The 12,852-nt window shown below is 61.3% G+C and overlaps 3 protein-coding genes across 5 annotated transcripts; 1 reads left to right on the top strand and 2 right to left on the bottom strand.

Moving 5' to 3' along the window:
• Positions 1-14: 14 nt before the first annotated feature.
• Positions 15-7,460, bottom strand: CDCA5 (cell division cycle associated 5). The gene is made up of 9 exons (XM_031943641.1): positions 7,406-7,460; positions 7,164-7,370; positions 6,954-7,036; positions 6,718-6,834; positions 5,969-6,625; positions 5,832-5,894; positions 5,239-5,304; positions 3,542-3,979; positions 15-1,750 (listed from the first exon to the last, which is right to left on the bottom strand). Exons 1-9 carry the CDS (start codon positions 7,458-7,460, stop codon positions 1,670-1,672), a joined length of 1,767 nt encoding a protein of 588 aa, XP_031799501.1. The 3' UTR covers positions 15-1,669.
• Positions 7,420-11,083, top strand: ZFPL1 (zinc finger protein like 1). Of its 2 annotated transcripts, none has more exons than XM_012552823.3 (8): positions 7,420-7,541; positions 7,766-7,880; positions 8,417-8,528; positions 9,328-9,521; positions 9,602-9,671; positions 9,756-9,899; positions 10,239-10,362; positions 10,556-11,083. In XM_012552823.3, exons 2-8 carry the CDS (start codon positions 7,779-7,781, stop codon positions 10,740-10,742), a joined length of 933 nt encoding a protein of 310 aa, XP_012408277.1. In that variant the 5' UTR covers positions 7,420-7,541; positions 7,766-7,778; the 3' UTR covers positions 10,743-11,083. The 2 variants fall into 2 exon arrangements, with proteins under 2 accessions (XP_012408277.1, XP_003774166.1); XM_003774118.3 differs by having other exon boundaries at positions 7,422-7,541; positions 7,761-7,880.
• TMEM262 (transmembrane protein 262) lies at positions 11,051-12,084 on the bottom strand. Of its 2 annotated transcripts, XM_012552821.3 has the most exons (3): positions 11,561-12,084; positions 11,389-11,488; positions 11,051-11,209 (listed from the first exon to the last, which is right to left on the bottom strand). In XM_012552821.3, exons 1-3 carry the CDS (start codon positions 11,732-11,734, stop codon positions 11,133-11,135), a joined length of 351 nt encoding a protein of 116 aa, XP_012408275.1. In that variant the 5' UTR covers positions 11,735-12,084; the 3' UTR covers positions 11,051-11,132. The 2 variants fall into 2 exon arrangements, with proteins under 2 accessions (XP_012408275.1, XP_031799212.1); XM_031943352.1 differs by having other exon boundaries at positions 11,389-12,084.
• Between the last annotated feature and the right edge of the window lie 768 nt (positions 12,085-12,852).

The raw sequence follows: 12,852 nt of genomic DNA, 5'->3' as shown, positions 1-12,852 counted from the left end.
TTCAGGCCCATGTCCTTCCTGTCCAGGACAGTCTCCTGACCTCTTAACCCTCCATTTTCCTTGGAAGCTCTGTTTCATGCTGACCCCCTCATCCCCCCAACAGTGTAAGCTGCTTGGAGGCAAGTATCATTGGAAGAGTTATTTCCTCAATTGCCCCTCGTACTGCATTGACCTTAGGTGGGCCCACAGGCCCAGGACCGACCTCCATGAAACCAGACATAAAGCAGAGATGGAAGTAAGCGGTTTATTCAGCTTTTAAAACAAAACCTCCACCTTCTCCTAATGAATACAACGCTGGGCCCCACTGGGGAAGAGGGCGAGTCCTTACTGAGGTTTCTAACGATTGCTTCTCGCCTCTGGCCTGGGCACACAGGGCAGCCATCTCTGCACAAGGGCGCTGTGTGTACCAGCAGTGACGTGACCCGGCTCCAGCTCCCCTCCCCAACTGCATCCCTTCTGGATTGATGGTGCACGGGGACACATTGCCGTGGGCCAGGACGTACTTCGGGGCTGGCCTTATTCCTGCCCAACAGGGGCGTGTCTGCAGGGCAGACCTGTCTGTGCTGAGCCTCACATGATTGGAGGCAGGAGACGGCACGAGCTGGGCCTGGGGACCAGCTCTGGTGCCTCCGGGCTCCCCTGGCCCTGGCAGACATCTCTGCAGCCCAGCCTTGGCGCATCCTCCTCTTGATCTGAAGTTGGGTTTTGGTCAGAGACCACACTGATTCACCAACGTATAAGCCAGATTAAAAAAGAACTGGGGAACATTTCACAGGATAAAGCAAATCATCAATACTCTTCATTTGGGTCCATCTGTTTGACCCCCCGGCCAAGGCTGAGCCCACACATCAGGAAGGGCAAGCAGTGCCACCTGGTGGTCAGCGGGAGCAATCACCTCACCCCCCTTGTGCTGCTGGGACAGCGGGGACTTCCTCTCTGCAGACCCTCCTCCAGAAAGATCATCTAAGAGGGGTGAGGGGTGATTCACTCTGACCCAGTGCATCTGTCCCTTTGGTTCACTAACTGTCTCTTCAGAAGGAACCAGCAGGGGCCGGTCCTGGAGGGGAGCACAACGCCATCCCCCTTGTGGCTGCTGACCTCAGCGGCCTGGGCACCCTGGGGGAGGAAGCCCTTAAAATAAATGCCCAGACAGGCCCTGGCTGGGTGACCCGCCCCTGCCTCCCAGGAACAACAGGGCCTTCCCCGCCACAGGAAAACTGGTGGGGACTAAGGGAAGGCCGAGGACAGGGAGGCAGAGTGAGAAGACAGAGCTGGAGGAAGCAGCTCTGCAGCAGGGACCCTGCTCCACCCCCCAGCTCCCTTCCCAGACAGCCCGGCCTCCTGCCACCTCCACACTTTCCGACCACCACCTTAATTCTTCCTGGCTAAAACCTGGGAAAGAGGAAATGAGGCACCTCGAGAAGTCCAAAGACACCGGGATGGGCCCAACCGCTGTCTGCACGGCCGCTACCGGTCCTCGGCGATGCCTCCACCCCGGCAGCCTTCCAGTGCCCACAGGGCACAGGGACCCGGGGGCCCAGAGGGCAGGTGCCAATGTCCCGCAGGAGAAGGGCAGACAAGGGCAGTCTAGAGTGATAGAAAAGGGTGAACAAAGGAACACTATGTACACGGAAGGAGCGATACAGTCCAGAGATCTTCTTCGTCCACCTCACTCCACCAGGAGATCAAACTTCTCGGCAGCCTCAAACTGGGCGTTCATGGCGGCAGCCCACTCATCCAGCTCGGACTTCTGCAGGGATGAGAGGGGGTAGGTGAGCAGGGGGGAAGATGGCCAACAGACACCCCCCCCCCCCCAGCCGAGCAGCTCTCTCAGACACTTCAGAGGGAGTGAATGACAAGAAAGGAAGCATCAGTAATTCTCAGAGGACTCCGATCTGGAAGAACGAGGCCCTCAGGGCCCCTCCCTGCCCAGAAGTCATGGGGTGGGAGCAGAGGGGATGTTGGGAAGGGACAAGAGATCTAGTAGCAGGTGAGTACAGCCTGGCACAAGAAAACCATGAGGCAGGGGGGTAAGGTCTGGGTGGGGGGGATGGGGAGTGTTGGGGGGACAGAGAAGAGGGAAAGGCCCAAGGGTGAGAGAGGAGCGTCCCGGGCTCCCATGGTCTGACTGACCAGCAGAAGGGGGAAGGAACGGTTCCCCCAAGCTTTCCTTGGGACTGGAGATGAGCCAGGAGCCTTTCACAAGGACCCTGGGCCCTTGTAGACAAGGACAGGCTAAGGCTGGAAGCTGGGCACCCTGATGCCACACCCAGGAGCTGTGCCATCCCTCTGGGGAGAAGACTACAACCCGCCCAAGAGAGTCCCCAAAGTAAAGGAGAATTCATGAGCAGAGGCGGGGAGCAGCCCAGCCAGGAGCTGAGGCTGCACAAAGATAGGCGGGACAAGGACCCAGAGCAGGGACTGGAGAGCGGCGGCATCAGACGAGCTGAAGGGCCTGTGGCCTGATGACAAGAGGGACGGAAGGTTGGACTCTACACAGAACGACCGTCAAAATGGGGAAGCCAGACCCCGGCCGGTTTATGGAGGACAAACCCAAGACACGGGAGGAAGTGGGGAGAGGCCCACAACTGCCCCAGGGGGCCGAGGCCCAGGAGAACGTGGCGGCCGAGGCTGGCGTGAAACGCCTTCCTTTTGGCAGAGGCAGGACCACGGCCACAAGAGGCGCAGCCAGGCCTGGTCACATCCAGAAGGGCTTCACTTTGCTTCCTGGCGCATGATTAAAGGGAAGGTTTGTGGGTGTGACCACAAGGGGCCAGCTTGGCTTCCTCAAGCAGGGGCCCCACCAGCCTTGCCTTCGAGCCGTGAGACCAGGTAAATGCCCGAGTACAGAATACCGAGGAGGGCGAGGCATTCCACGCGGAGGGGTGACAGCAGAATCATCCCCGGATGGCGAGGGCCCAAGAGCCCTCGCTGGCACCACCCCCCCCATGTGTTTATCGGCAATCTGGACAAGGGCAGGAGTAGCAGATGGGGGACGGGCTGGCCCGAGCCATAGCTAACACGATGGATGTCCTAAGTCGGATCCAAAAAGGCTCAAAGGGGCTGCGGAAGATATATCTTGTCCAAAGAAATGCAAAACCCCCTACTGGGGATCACTGAGCCGAGCCCCCCAAAAGCAGAGATGGGGAGTGGGTGAGCTATGAGCTCAGGGTCAGTTAAAGGGGAGATGCGGCAGTCAGGATGCTAAGGAGAGTTTAAGTGGCAGGCAGACGTTCAGCAGGAGGGAAGAGAGATTCCCACCATCCTCTGCCTGGTCAGATCCCCTCTCAGGGACGGGGATCCCCGCTTTGGACCTCATTTTAAGGATCCCTGCTAAGTGGATTCTGTCTCCAGGAGGGTGGGACAGTGACAGGACCGGAGCCCCCTCCCAGCACCGTCATATAGACCAAGACTGGCCCTGGCTCCACAGGGAAGCTCAGGGGAAGGAGACTCATGGGAACTGGAGCTGCCTGGGATGGGGAGAGGCAGCACCTGCCTCCCGGCTTGGGGGGTCAGCCGACAAGCTGGGGGAAGTGCTCACCAGGATCTCGGGCACCTTCCTCTTCCGGCGCTTCTCCTTGGTCATGGGGATGCCGGGGAGGATGGAGTCTGGCCCCCAGGCCTCTGTGCTGGAGGCCACTGTTGGTTGCTTCGGCTCCTTCACCACCGGGGAGACATTCTCCAGCTCCTCTCCTGAGAGCAGCCTTTCAAAGCCAAAGAAGGAACGGCGCTGGTAGTTGGGCGTCGAGGTAGAGCCCAAGCCTAGCTCATCGAGGCGGCTGTAAGAACGACGAACTTTCCTGGACATCTCCAGGTCTCTGGCATCCATTAGTTGTGGCCTGGTGACATTAGGGGTCAGAGGGCCTAACACTGTGGGGGTCACTTCTGGAGCTGGGCCTGCGGTGAGAGAAGAGCTGTCTTTATGAAGGGAGACGTTTTCCTGCAGAGGGGGCGAGTTCTCCTTCTCTGAAAGTGTAACCTGTAGGAGGAAGGCAGAGGAAAGGGAAAGGCATGGGGGAGGGCTCTACAGACACGGGCCCTTCCTCCCCCTCCCTTGATTCCAGGGGCAAAGCCAGCACCTGGTTCTCCGGCCTGTCACCTATGGGTGGGCGGGCCTGACGCTCCTTTCCTCCCCCCCCCCCCCCCCCCCCCCCCCCCCCCCCCCCCCCCCCGGGTTTCCAGGACCACCACCAAATGCCCAGTGTCTAAAAGTCCCCGGCTCTATGAGACTGGGCCGTCCATACGGATGGAAACTTCCCAAAGGGAGAGTCTCATTGTGGGAGTCCGGAGAGGCCCCATGTAGACAGGAGAAAACCAAGAGGCAGAAGTGAGCCAAGCTGAGGCCGGAGCCTGGCGCCAGGGTTAGATTATGGAGGACAGTCAGCGGGAGGATAAGAAGGGCTTGGGATGCCAAAGAGTGAGAGAATGCGGCTGGAGCTCTGTGAGCAGGGCCTGGGGGCCCCTGCAATCCCCTGCTGAGTACCTGGGGGGCCTCAGCCTCCAACTCCACGAGGGGAGGGAGGACGGGGGCAGAGACGTCAGCCTGGCTGAGCTCCAAGTCCATGGTGTTTCCCTGACTCTACTGGTTTACTCAATAACATACAAACACTTACCCATGGCACTCAAGCCTTTTGCTGCGCCCCCCCCCCCATTTCCCATTGTTTCTCTCAGGGGGATTCATACCCTAGCCCAGCTAGATAGGTGCCACCCTACCTCCTGTTCTCAGTGCCCAACTTCAAGCATGAACCACCTGCCCAGCACTGGGAGGTCCCTTGTTGCCATTTGGCCGGAAGCTCAGGGGGAGCCCAACAAGCCTGTTTAAGCTGCCGCTTGTCTCTCAGATGGCCCCGTCCCTAACTCCCCTTTCTGTCCACACACGACACCCGTTTGACAGAAAGCACTTGCCGTGTTCCCGGCTCCTGCCCTGTCCGGCTGGGGGCACAAGGCACAAAGTGGTGACAAAAACAGAACAAAGGTTCACACCACGTGCCAGTGATGTCACGTGGAAGCTGTTCTACCCAGACTGGGGGCATTTGTGAATGGAGGCACCCCAAAGAATTCTGGGGAGATGGGGGCGAGAGAGCAAGTGAGGGAGGTTAGGGGGCAGATGAAACGGAGAGGCTCGGTCACAAGTCATGTAACGGGAAGCGCTTGGGCACAAGTCGTGTAATGGGCAGCACTTGCCCTGGACCTTCTCTGAGACGCAAACCTGGAGCTTTCCCCGGAGCCAGGCCTCACCTCTGCAGACAGGGATCCCTTCCTCTTGGTCGCAGACCGGCCACCCCGGGAAGCAGGACTCTGTGACTGAGAAATGACAAGGGGGTGGGGTGGGGCTGGGAGCTGGCCATGGCTGTGTGAGGAGGGGAGGGGAGAGATGGGGACTGCGGCACAATCTCCCTCATGGAGACCACCCTTGGGCTGCAGGAAAAGCCTATGAAGGAGAGCCCGGGCCAAACGGAAGCCCCGGAGAGGAGGAGCGTGTCTCTGCCTAAGCCTCTGGGCGTCCTCCAGCACCTGCCACTTAACTTGGGAAAGTCTCCTCAGTTTAAAGACACGGCCGCTTCAGGATTCGCTTCAAACATTAAGCGGATGTACATCATCACAGCAGTAAGAGAAGGTGCCGCTGGCATCCCCATCTTACAGGTGGAGGAACACGAAGCGAACAAAGAACAAGTGGCTTTCCTAGGACTGCACGAAGCACACATGGGGCTATACTTGAACTCAGGGCTTTATTGTGCTGCTCAGCTGCCTATTGCCGTGGGTGAGGGGAAAAGAAACGGAGAACAGTGGGACAGACCACCAGGGCTTGGGAAGGGGGGGGAGGGGCTCACCTCCTGGGTCCTGGCCGCCAGCTTCTTCACTGAGATGGCCCTTCTGGCTACAGGGGAGGCAGCCTGAGGGAGAAGATTAATAGAGGTTGGTTCTGAGGCTGAGGGAACAAGACAGGGCCACAGGGAAGAGGGCTCACCTTGGGGGTCTGGGGCACACTCCTCTCTGCGAGAATCTGGGGGCCACTTCTCTTAGGCCGGGAGCTGGGTGCACCCTTCTCGATGGAAGTCCCAGGAATGCTCTTTTCTGCCTGGGTTTGGGGTGTACTTCTCTGCCTGGGGGTCCGGGGTGCAATTCTTTCCACAGGGGTCTGGGGAGCACTTTTTTCCGCAGGAGTCTGGGAAGCACTCCTCTTGGCTGGGATCTGGGGAGCACTCCTCTCCGCAGGGGTCCGGGGAGCACTCCTCTTGGCTGGGATCTGGGGAGCGCTCCTCTCCACAGGGGTCTGGGGAGCACTCCTCTCCGCAGGGGTCTGGGGAGCATTCCTCTCCGCAGGAGTCTGGGGAGCACTCCTCTTGGCTGGGATCTGGGGTGCATTTCTCCCCACAGGAGTCTGGGGAGCACTCCTCTTGGCTGGGATCTGGGGAGCACTCCTCTCCGCAGGGGTCCGGGGAGCACTCCTCTTGGCTGGGATCTGGGGAGCGCTCCTCTCCACAGGGGTCTGGGGAGCACTTCTCTCCGCAGGGGTCCGGGGAGCACTCCTCTTGGCTGGGATCTGGGGAGCACTCCTCTCCGCAGGAGTCTGGGGAGCACTCCTCTTGGCTGGGATGGACTTCTGAACTCCAGAGCTGGGGGCCTAGTCCAGACAAGGATGAGGAACGGTATCCAGCAGCAGAATGGCAAAGGGGATTATGGGGGAGGGGCTGGAGGGTACAGGCTCTGGCTCACCTCAGGGGTCCGGGGCTCACTCCTCTTCGCGGGGGTCTCCGGAGCCCGCTTCTCCGCGGGTGGGCGGGGCCCTATCTTCCTCAGAGAGAAGGCTTTCCAGGGGGCAGGCGTGGAAGGCTGGAACAAGAAAGCAGGCAAGATCAGAGGTCATCTTTGGGGCAAGATAGAGATGGGGAAGGGGATAATGGGGGGCCGGGGTCCCCAGGCCTGGATGCATAGGCTGGAAAAGGGCTCACCTGGGGAGGGGCGTTCGGCTCCGATCCCGATTTCCGCTGGGACCTCCTCAGGGCAGGAGCCTGAAGGGGCGGGGACGCGGGGTCTGAAGAGGGAAAGGGGGGGTGATTAACAGGAGGCCCAGGGGCAGGCGGGAACCCGCCCCCGCAGCCCCGCCCCCAGCCCCTCGGACCGCGCTCCCCCCCCCCCCCCCCCCGGGCCCTCCCGCTCACCAGAGCGCCTCGCCCCACCCCCCCCTCGCTCTCCCGCGGCCTCGGAGCGGCTCCGGCTCCGTCTCGCCGACATCTCAACCCGCTCGCGCGACGGGAAACCGCTGCCGGCCGAGAAGAGCGCGGAACGTTCGAAAAACCCGCCAATCCGGAAGTGACGCAGAGGAAGGGTTTGTGGTGAAGGAGGCGGGGTCTCCGGGTGTGGGACCGCTCTCCATCAGTGCGCACGCGCAGAGCCCAGGCACCTGGGGGAGGAGAGAACGTGGAGGAAGCGGAGGCGCGCGGCCGTGGTGGCGTCATCAGCGTGCGCCGCACCCGGAAGAGACGTGGCAGCAAAAAGAGTAACAAGAGCCGCAGGAGGGGGTGAAGCGACGGCTCCCGGTGAGCGCGGCCGTGGCCTCCCGGCCCGGCCCGACTCTGAGCTCGTGTGCTCGGGGACGCCCCGGGCCTGGGGTCTGTCTGTGTCGCGGAGGGGGGGGGAAGGAGCGGGGTCTTCGAGGGGGCGGGGCGCCGGGGGCGGGGCCTCGTCGGGGCGGGGCTCGTACCTGTTCAGGGGGCGGGGGCACCGCTCCCAGGTGACCCTCCCTTCCCCCTGGTCAGGGCAGCCCCCGGGAGACCATGGGGCTCTGCAAGTGCCCCAAGAGGAAGGTGACCAATCTGTTCTGCTTCGAGCACCGGGTCAACGTATGCGAGCACTGCCTGGTGGCCAACCACGCCAAGGTGAGCGCCGGGGGCGGGGACCTCAGGGGGAGCTGGGGGTAAGCTCCCGTGGGGGCGGGGCCTTGGGGAGAATGGGGGCGGGGCCACAGGGGGCAGGACCCCAGGCGGAACTGGGGGTAAGGGCTGCGGGGGCGGGGCCTTGGGGAGAATGGGGGCGGAGCCACGGGGGCAGGACCTTAGGGGAGCTGGGGGTAAGCTCCCGTGGGGGCGGGGCCTTGGGGAGAATGGGGGCGGGGCCACGGGGGCAGGACCTTAGGGGAGCTGGGGGTAAGCTCCCGTGGGGGCGGGGCCTTGGGGAGAATGGGGGCGGGGCCACGGGGGGGCAGGACCCCAGGCGGAACTGGGGGTAAGGGCTGCGGGGGCGGGGCCTTGGGGAGAATGGGGGCGGGGCCACAGGGGGCAGGACCCCAGGGGGAGCTGGGGGTAAGCTCCTGTGGGGGCGGGGCCTTGGGGAGAATGGGGGGGAAGGGACTCCTGGAGGACCCTGCCGAGGGGGCTGCCCCGCCCCGCCCTGACTTCCTCCCTCCCTCCCCCAGTGCATCGTACAGTCCTACCTGCAGTGGCTCCAGGACAGCGACTACAACCCCAACTGCCGGCTGTGCAACACCCTCCTCTCCACTCGGGAGACCACTCGCCTTGTTTGCTATGGTGAGGCCGGCACCGACCAGCTCGTGCCCGGGGGACAGGAGGGCCTGCTGGGGAGGGAGAACCAGCGGCTCCCGCTGGGCAGGGGGTCTCATGAAGGCAGCAGGGGGGGGGGGAAGCCCCCCTGCCTGGGTCCCTCAGTCCTTCTGGCTCCAAGGCAGCCTGGACTGGGAGAGGGAACGCCCCCAGCCACAGGCTCCATCAGTCCCTGCTCCAGCTGCAAGTTCCGAGGGTGCTTTTTCCACGAATTCCTATTGAATCTCCCAGCTCTGTAGAGTTGGTGCCGCGAGCATCCTCTTCCCACTTGAGATTCGGTGACTCGCTCCCTGCCGTGTAGCTTGTGAGCGACCGAGCTGAATTCGAACCTGGAGTCTGATTCCAAAGCCCCTGCCCATTGGGCCATGTTGCCTCTTCTCAGTGTAGACTACGTGAAACCTCCAGGAGGGGCGGTAGCCATAGAGGTTTAAGAGAAAAACGTTTAATTGGGGTTTGAAGGAGTTCAAAAGTTTTGTAGGTATTGAGATGTTTGTCGGGTGATGTGCTTTCTGAGGTAATTCCTCAGGAGGATTCGAGGTAGTTAGGGAAGCTTTCTCTGTGGGCCTAGTGTAGAGGGTTCCGGGCTAGGGGGTGCAAAATTTCCCATCGGCGGGGAGGCAGTGGGCATGGCCTGGAAACGGGCGGCTCTCATCTCATTCAGGCGTAGGGAAGCTGGAAAGGGTAGTGTTCGGGGAGCCGTGGGAGGGACTCGGAGGGTGGTTGGCTGGACATTTGTCGTTTCCCTTCCTCCCCCTCTGTTTGGAAGATCTGTTCCACTGGTCATGCCTTAATGAACGAGCTGCCCAGCTGCCTCGAAACACAGCCCCTGCTGGCTACCAGTGCCCCAGCTGCAGTGGCCCCATTTTCCCCCCTGCCAACCTCGCGGGCCCTGTGGCAACTGCTTTGCGGGAGAAGCTAGCAACGGTCAACTGGGCCCGAGCTGGGCTGGGCCTTCCCCTGGTGAGAGGCTTGGGGCAAGGTGAGGGAGGGCCGTGGGCCTTGGCTGGCCAGCTCTGAAGGGTCTGGTCTTCTTTCTCTAGATTGATGAAGTGACCCCAGTCCCTGAGGCCCTGGAGACTTCTAGCTTCTCCGACTGGTCCACCTTCAATAGTGAGTGACGCTGCCTTTTCCATTCCCACTCCCAGACCCCCAGTGTTCTTTATTCCCTTCCTCATGGTTTTCTCCCGCCTTCAGCAAGTAGCCCCTCAGGGCTGGAAGAACAAACCGCATCATCGGTCACGCCAACCTTCTACAGCACGTCCTCGAGGCCGCCTCCTTCCCCTGGCCGGCCGGAGCAGCACTCCATAATCCACATGGGTGGCCCTGAGCCCCTGACAGGTAAGGCCTGGGGACAGGATCCAGGCGAGGGCAGCGGGACTGGAGGGCCTCCATTAGAAACGACCAGCTCATCACAAGACGTGGGCTGGAGAGAAAGAACGTGCATCCCCAACATCTCTCTCTCCTGCCTTGGCAGTGGTTGGGATGGAGCTGAGGGAAGCGGAAGGAGAGGAAAGACCCCCGCCTCCTGCCCCTTGACCTGAATAGGGCTAAGGGTAGTTGTCAGATCCCGACTCCTACTCGCTGGCTTGGTGCCTCCTTGTGATGAAGGATGGGGGCAATGGCCAAAGGGGTGCCCTCACCCTCTCTTATGCTTTCTTCTCTGGTCCCTCTCAACAGCCTCTGCCCCTCGCAAAATATATGATACACGGGAGGGGGCTCGGGGCCCAGGCCCCCACGGGGACTGTGATGACGACAAGTACCGCCGGAGGCCTGCCCTGGGCTGGCTGGCCCAACTCCTCAGGTACCGCGGGGTGGGCAGTTTGCAGGCTCAGGGAGGACACCCATGGGACCACAGGAGGGGCTGACCCAGAGGGACATGAGCATTTGGAGAATGGGCGCAGACTTCCTGGTGCTTTTGAGGGGGAGGAGGAGGTCGGGGGGGTGCCTTGACCACATGGAGGAAGGCAGCCCCTGACTCAGCTTTTCTCCTTTAGGAGTCGAGCGGGGTCCCGAAAACGGCCCTTGTCCATGCTGCAGAGGGCAGGGCTGCTGCTTCTGCTGGGAGCCCTGGGTTTTCTGGCCCTCTTGGTCCTGATGTCCCGCCTGGGCCGGGCTGCGGCTGATAGTGACCCTAACTTAGATCCTCTCATGAACCCTCACATCCGCGTGGGCCCGGCCTGAGCCCCGTTCCTCCCTTCCTCACCTCTGTTAGGAATCCCCCAGAGCGGGGAGGAGAGTTGTGGCCACCGTGGGGCAGGGCCTGCTGGCTCCCCAGCCCGCTCCTTCTCTCTCCTGTCTCCTGAGACACTAAAGCCCCACTAACATGAGGGGATGAGGGGCTGTTTGGCCTCTGCCACTGAGGTCCCGGGGCTCACTTGGGGCTGAGTCCTGTCCCCTGACCTGCTTTTCCTTGGGAGTGGGCCCGGAGCACCAGCTCCCAGCCACCTTTTCCCCTCCAAACTCCCTCTCCCTCAGGAAGAGCTGTGGTGTTGAAAATAAATGACAGACTTTATTAAAATCGAGCCAAGGCCTTTCCTTCCCTGGCGCAGGCGCTGGCCCCTCACCAGCCTCTCAGTGCTTCTCCTCCCGGTAGTTGATGGTGAGGAACTCCAAGGTCAGGCGGTTGATGAACATGGCCGTGTTGAGCACTGGGGCAAGAGAGGGCTGGAAGTGGCCCCAGTTCCGCCCCCCCCCCCCCCCCCCCCCCCCCCCCCCCCCCCTTAGGTGACTGACTTCGTTGTGGGGTCCACTGTTGCCGCCCCCTCCCTCCTCCCCCTGCCCTCGGCCTCCCTTCCCGCCTCCCCACTCTCAGGTTCCCTGTTCTTACTCAGCACGGTCAGAGCAAAACATTTCAGAATCCTGTCTTTGATCAGCTCTGCGAAGAGTGACCCCAGGGAGGCCCACCAGATGCTCATCACCTGTGAGAACTGGCGCCCCCACAAGCTGTAGGAAGGGTCCCACCGGCCCTGGCCCCGGCCCCCTGCATCCCCCTCGCTCACCAGGAGGATGATGGTGCTGCGGAAGCTCATGTAATTGAAGTTGCGGGTGATGCAGAAGTGGTGCACGTCATTGGCAAAGATGCTCACGTGCAGGATCAAGAGCAGCAACGCCGCCAGCGTCAGGACCACCCCCGGGGGGAAGAAGAGCACCGAGATCCTGTCACGCCAGCGCATGGCAGCAGAACCGGACCGCACACCTCACTGGGGGCAGGCAGTTCTAGAACGCGGGAGGAGGAGGCACAGTGGGCACCAGAATGGCCGGAGGGCTCTAGAACCAAGAGGCAGTTGTGGGGAGAGGGCAGCTCCCTTGCCCACCGCCTTGGCCCTGTTGTTGGGAAGTCAGTCACCTAAGGGGGAACGATCCTGTCCGGTTCCTAGGAGAATCCAGAAGAGGGTCTCGGTTTCCCCCTTTGACTCAACAGACATATTAAGGGTCCGTTCTGTAGGCCCTGAGCTGGAGGTGCAGGACTCAGTTCTTGTCTTCCCAGGAATTCTAGTCAGAGAACGGGGACTGTGTTCACATGAACCAGTCACGGGCTGGAGAAGGGGGGAGGAGAGCTTCCCCAACGGGCGGGCAGTGGGAATGAGGAGGGGCTTTCGAAGAAAGAGGAGACCCATGAAGTGGGGCCAGTCTTTGGGGAAGGAGCCCGTGAAGGCAATTGGGGGGGGCATGCAGGGGCAGAGAGACACCCCACTGACCCTGGGCCCCCTTCTCTGACATTTCTCCAGCTGGCCCATCACTCAGCACGGCCCTACAAACAGTGGTCGTTGCATGAGCCGTCCAGCTTTGTGTGTCCATTCTGCCTCACTTCCCATCTTCTCCCATATGCAGCCCTCACATTGGCCACATTTAGGCACTCTTCCCCCTTCTCCACTTGTGGTCGCTTCTTCCAAGGAGCAGGTGCCGCTGGCCGTGAAAACTACTTTTGGTTCTTAGTTGAATGGCAGGATTACCCAGTTAGGAAAGACCCAGTGGCCAGCTGTCCAAGGGAGCCAGAATCACATGTGGTGCTAGGGATGGCTGCCAGCCCAGGTGCCTCCTGCGTGATGCTCCTTTGACTCCTTGGAGACAATTATTTTGACCTGAGGATGCCTTTCCCCAAGCTTTTTCCAGGTCAAAGGTCATTTTAGCATCTTGACAGACAGCATATTAACTCCTCCCTCATGATTCCCCCAGGTCCTTTGTGGACTATTAATAGTCCTTTGGGTCTCCACCGATGGAGCGCCCGCCAGGAGCCCACAAAGCTTGTTCCTGGAGTGAGCGGGAGAGGCCAGGGTCCAGGTGAGACGGA

Source organism: Sarcophilus harrisii, chromosome 6 (assembly GCF_902635505.1).
Source record: "Sarcophilus harrisii chromosome 6, mSarHar1.11, whole genome shotgun sequence".
Taxonomy (NCBI): Eukaryota; Metazoa; Chordata; class Mammalia; order Dasyuromorphia; family Dasyuridae; genus Sarcophilus; species Sarcophilus harrisii.
This window is presented reverse-complemented; position numbering and strand designations above follow the sequence as displayed.

Coding starts and splice junctions, on each gene's coding strand:
- CDCA5 (XM_031943641.1), bottom strand. CDS start 7,460: ATGACGCCACCACGGCCGCGCGCCTCCGCTTCCTCCACGTTCTCTCCT. Junction 6,835..6,953: donor AGCCGAACGCCCCTCCCCAG/GTGAGCCCTTTT, acceptor TTCTTGTTCCAG/CCTTCCACGCCTGCCCCCTG. Junction 5,305..5,831: donor TGGCGGCCAGGACCCAGGAG/GTGAGCCCCTCC, acceptor GTCATTTCTCAG/TCACAGAGTCCTGCTTCCCG.
- ZFPL1 (XM_012552823.3), top strand. CDS start 7,779: ATGGGGCTCTGCAAGTGCCCCAAGAGGAAGGTGACCAATCTGTTCTGC. Junction 9,672..9,755: donor CGACTGGTCCACCTTCAATA/GTGAGTGACGCT, acceptor TCCCGCCTTCAG/CAAGTAGCCCCTCAGGGCTG. Junction 10,363..10,555: donor TGGCTGGCCCAACTCCTCAG/GTACCGCGGGGT, acceptor TTTCTCCTTTAG/GAGTCGAGCGGGGTCCCGAA.
- TMEM262 (XM_031943352.1), bottom strand. CDS start 11,734: ATGCGCTGGCGTGACAGGATCTCGGTGCTCTTCTTCCCCCCGGGGGTG. Junction 11,210..11,388: donor TTTTGCTCTGACCGTGCTGA/GTAAGAACAGGG, acceptor CTCTTGCCCCAG/TGCTCAACACGGCCATGTTC.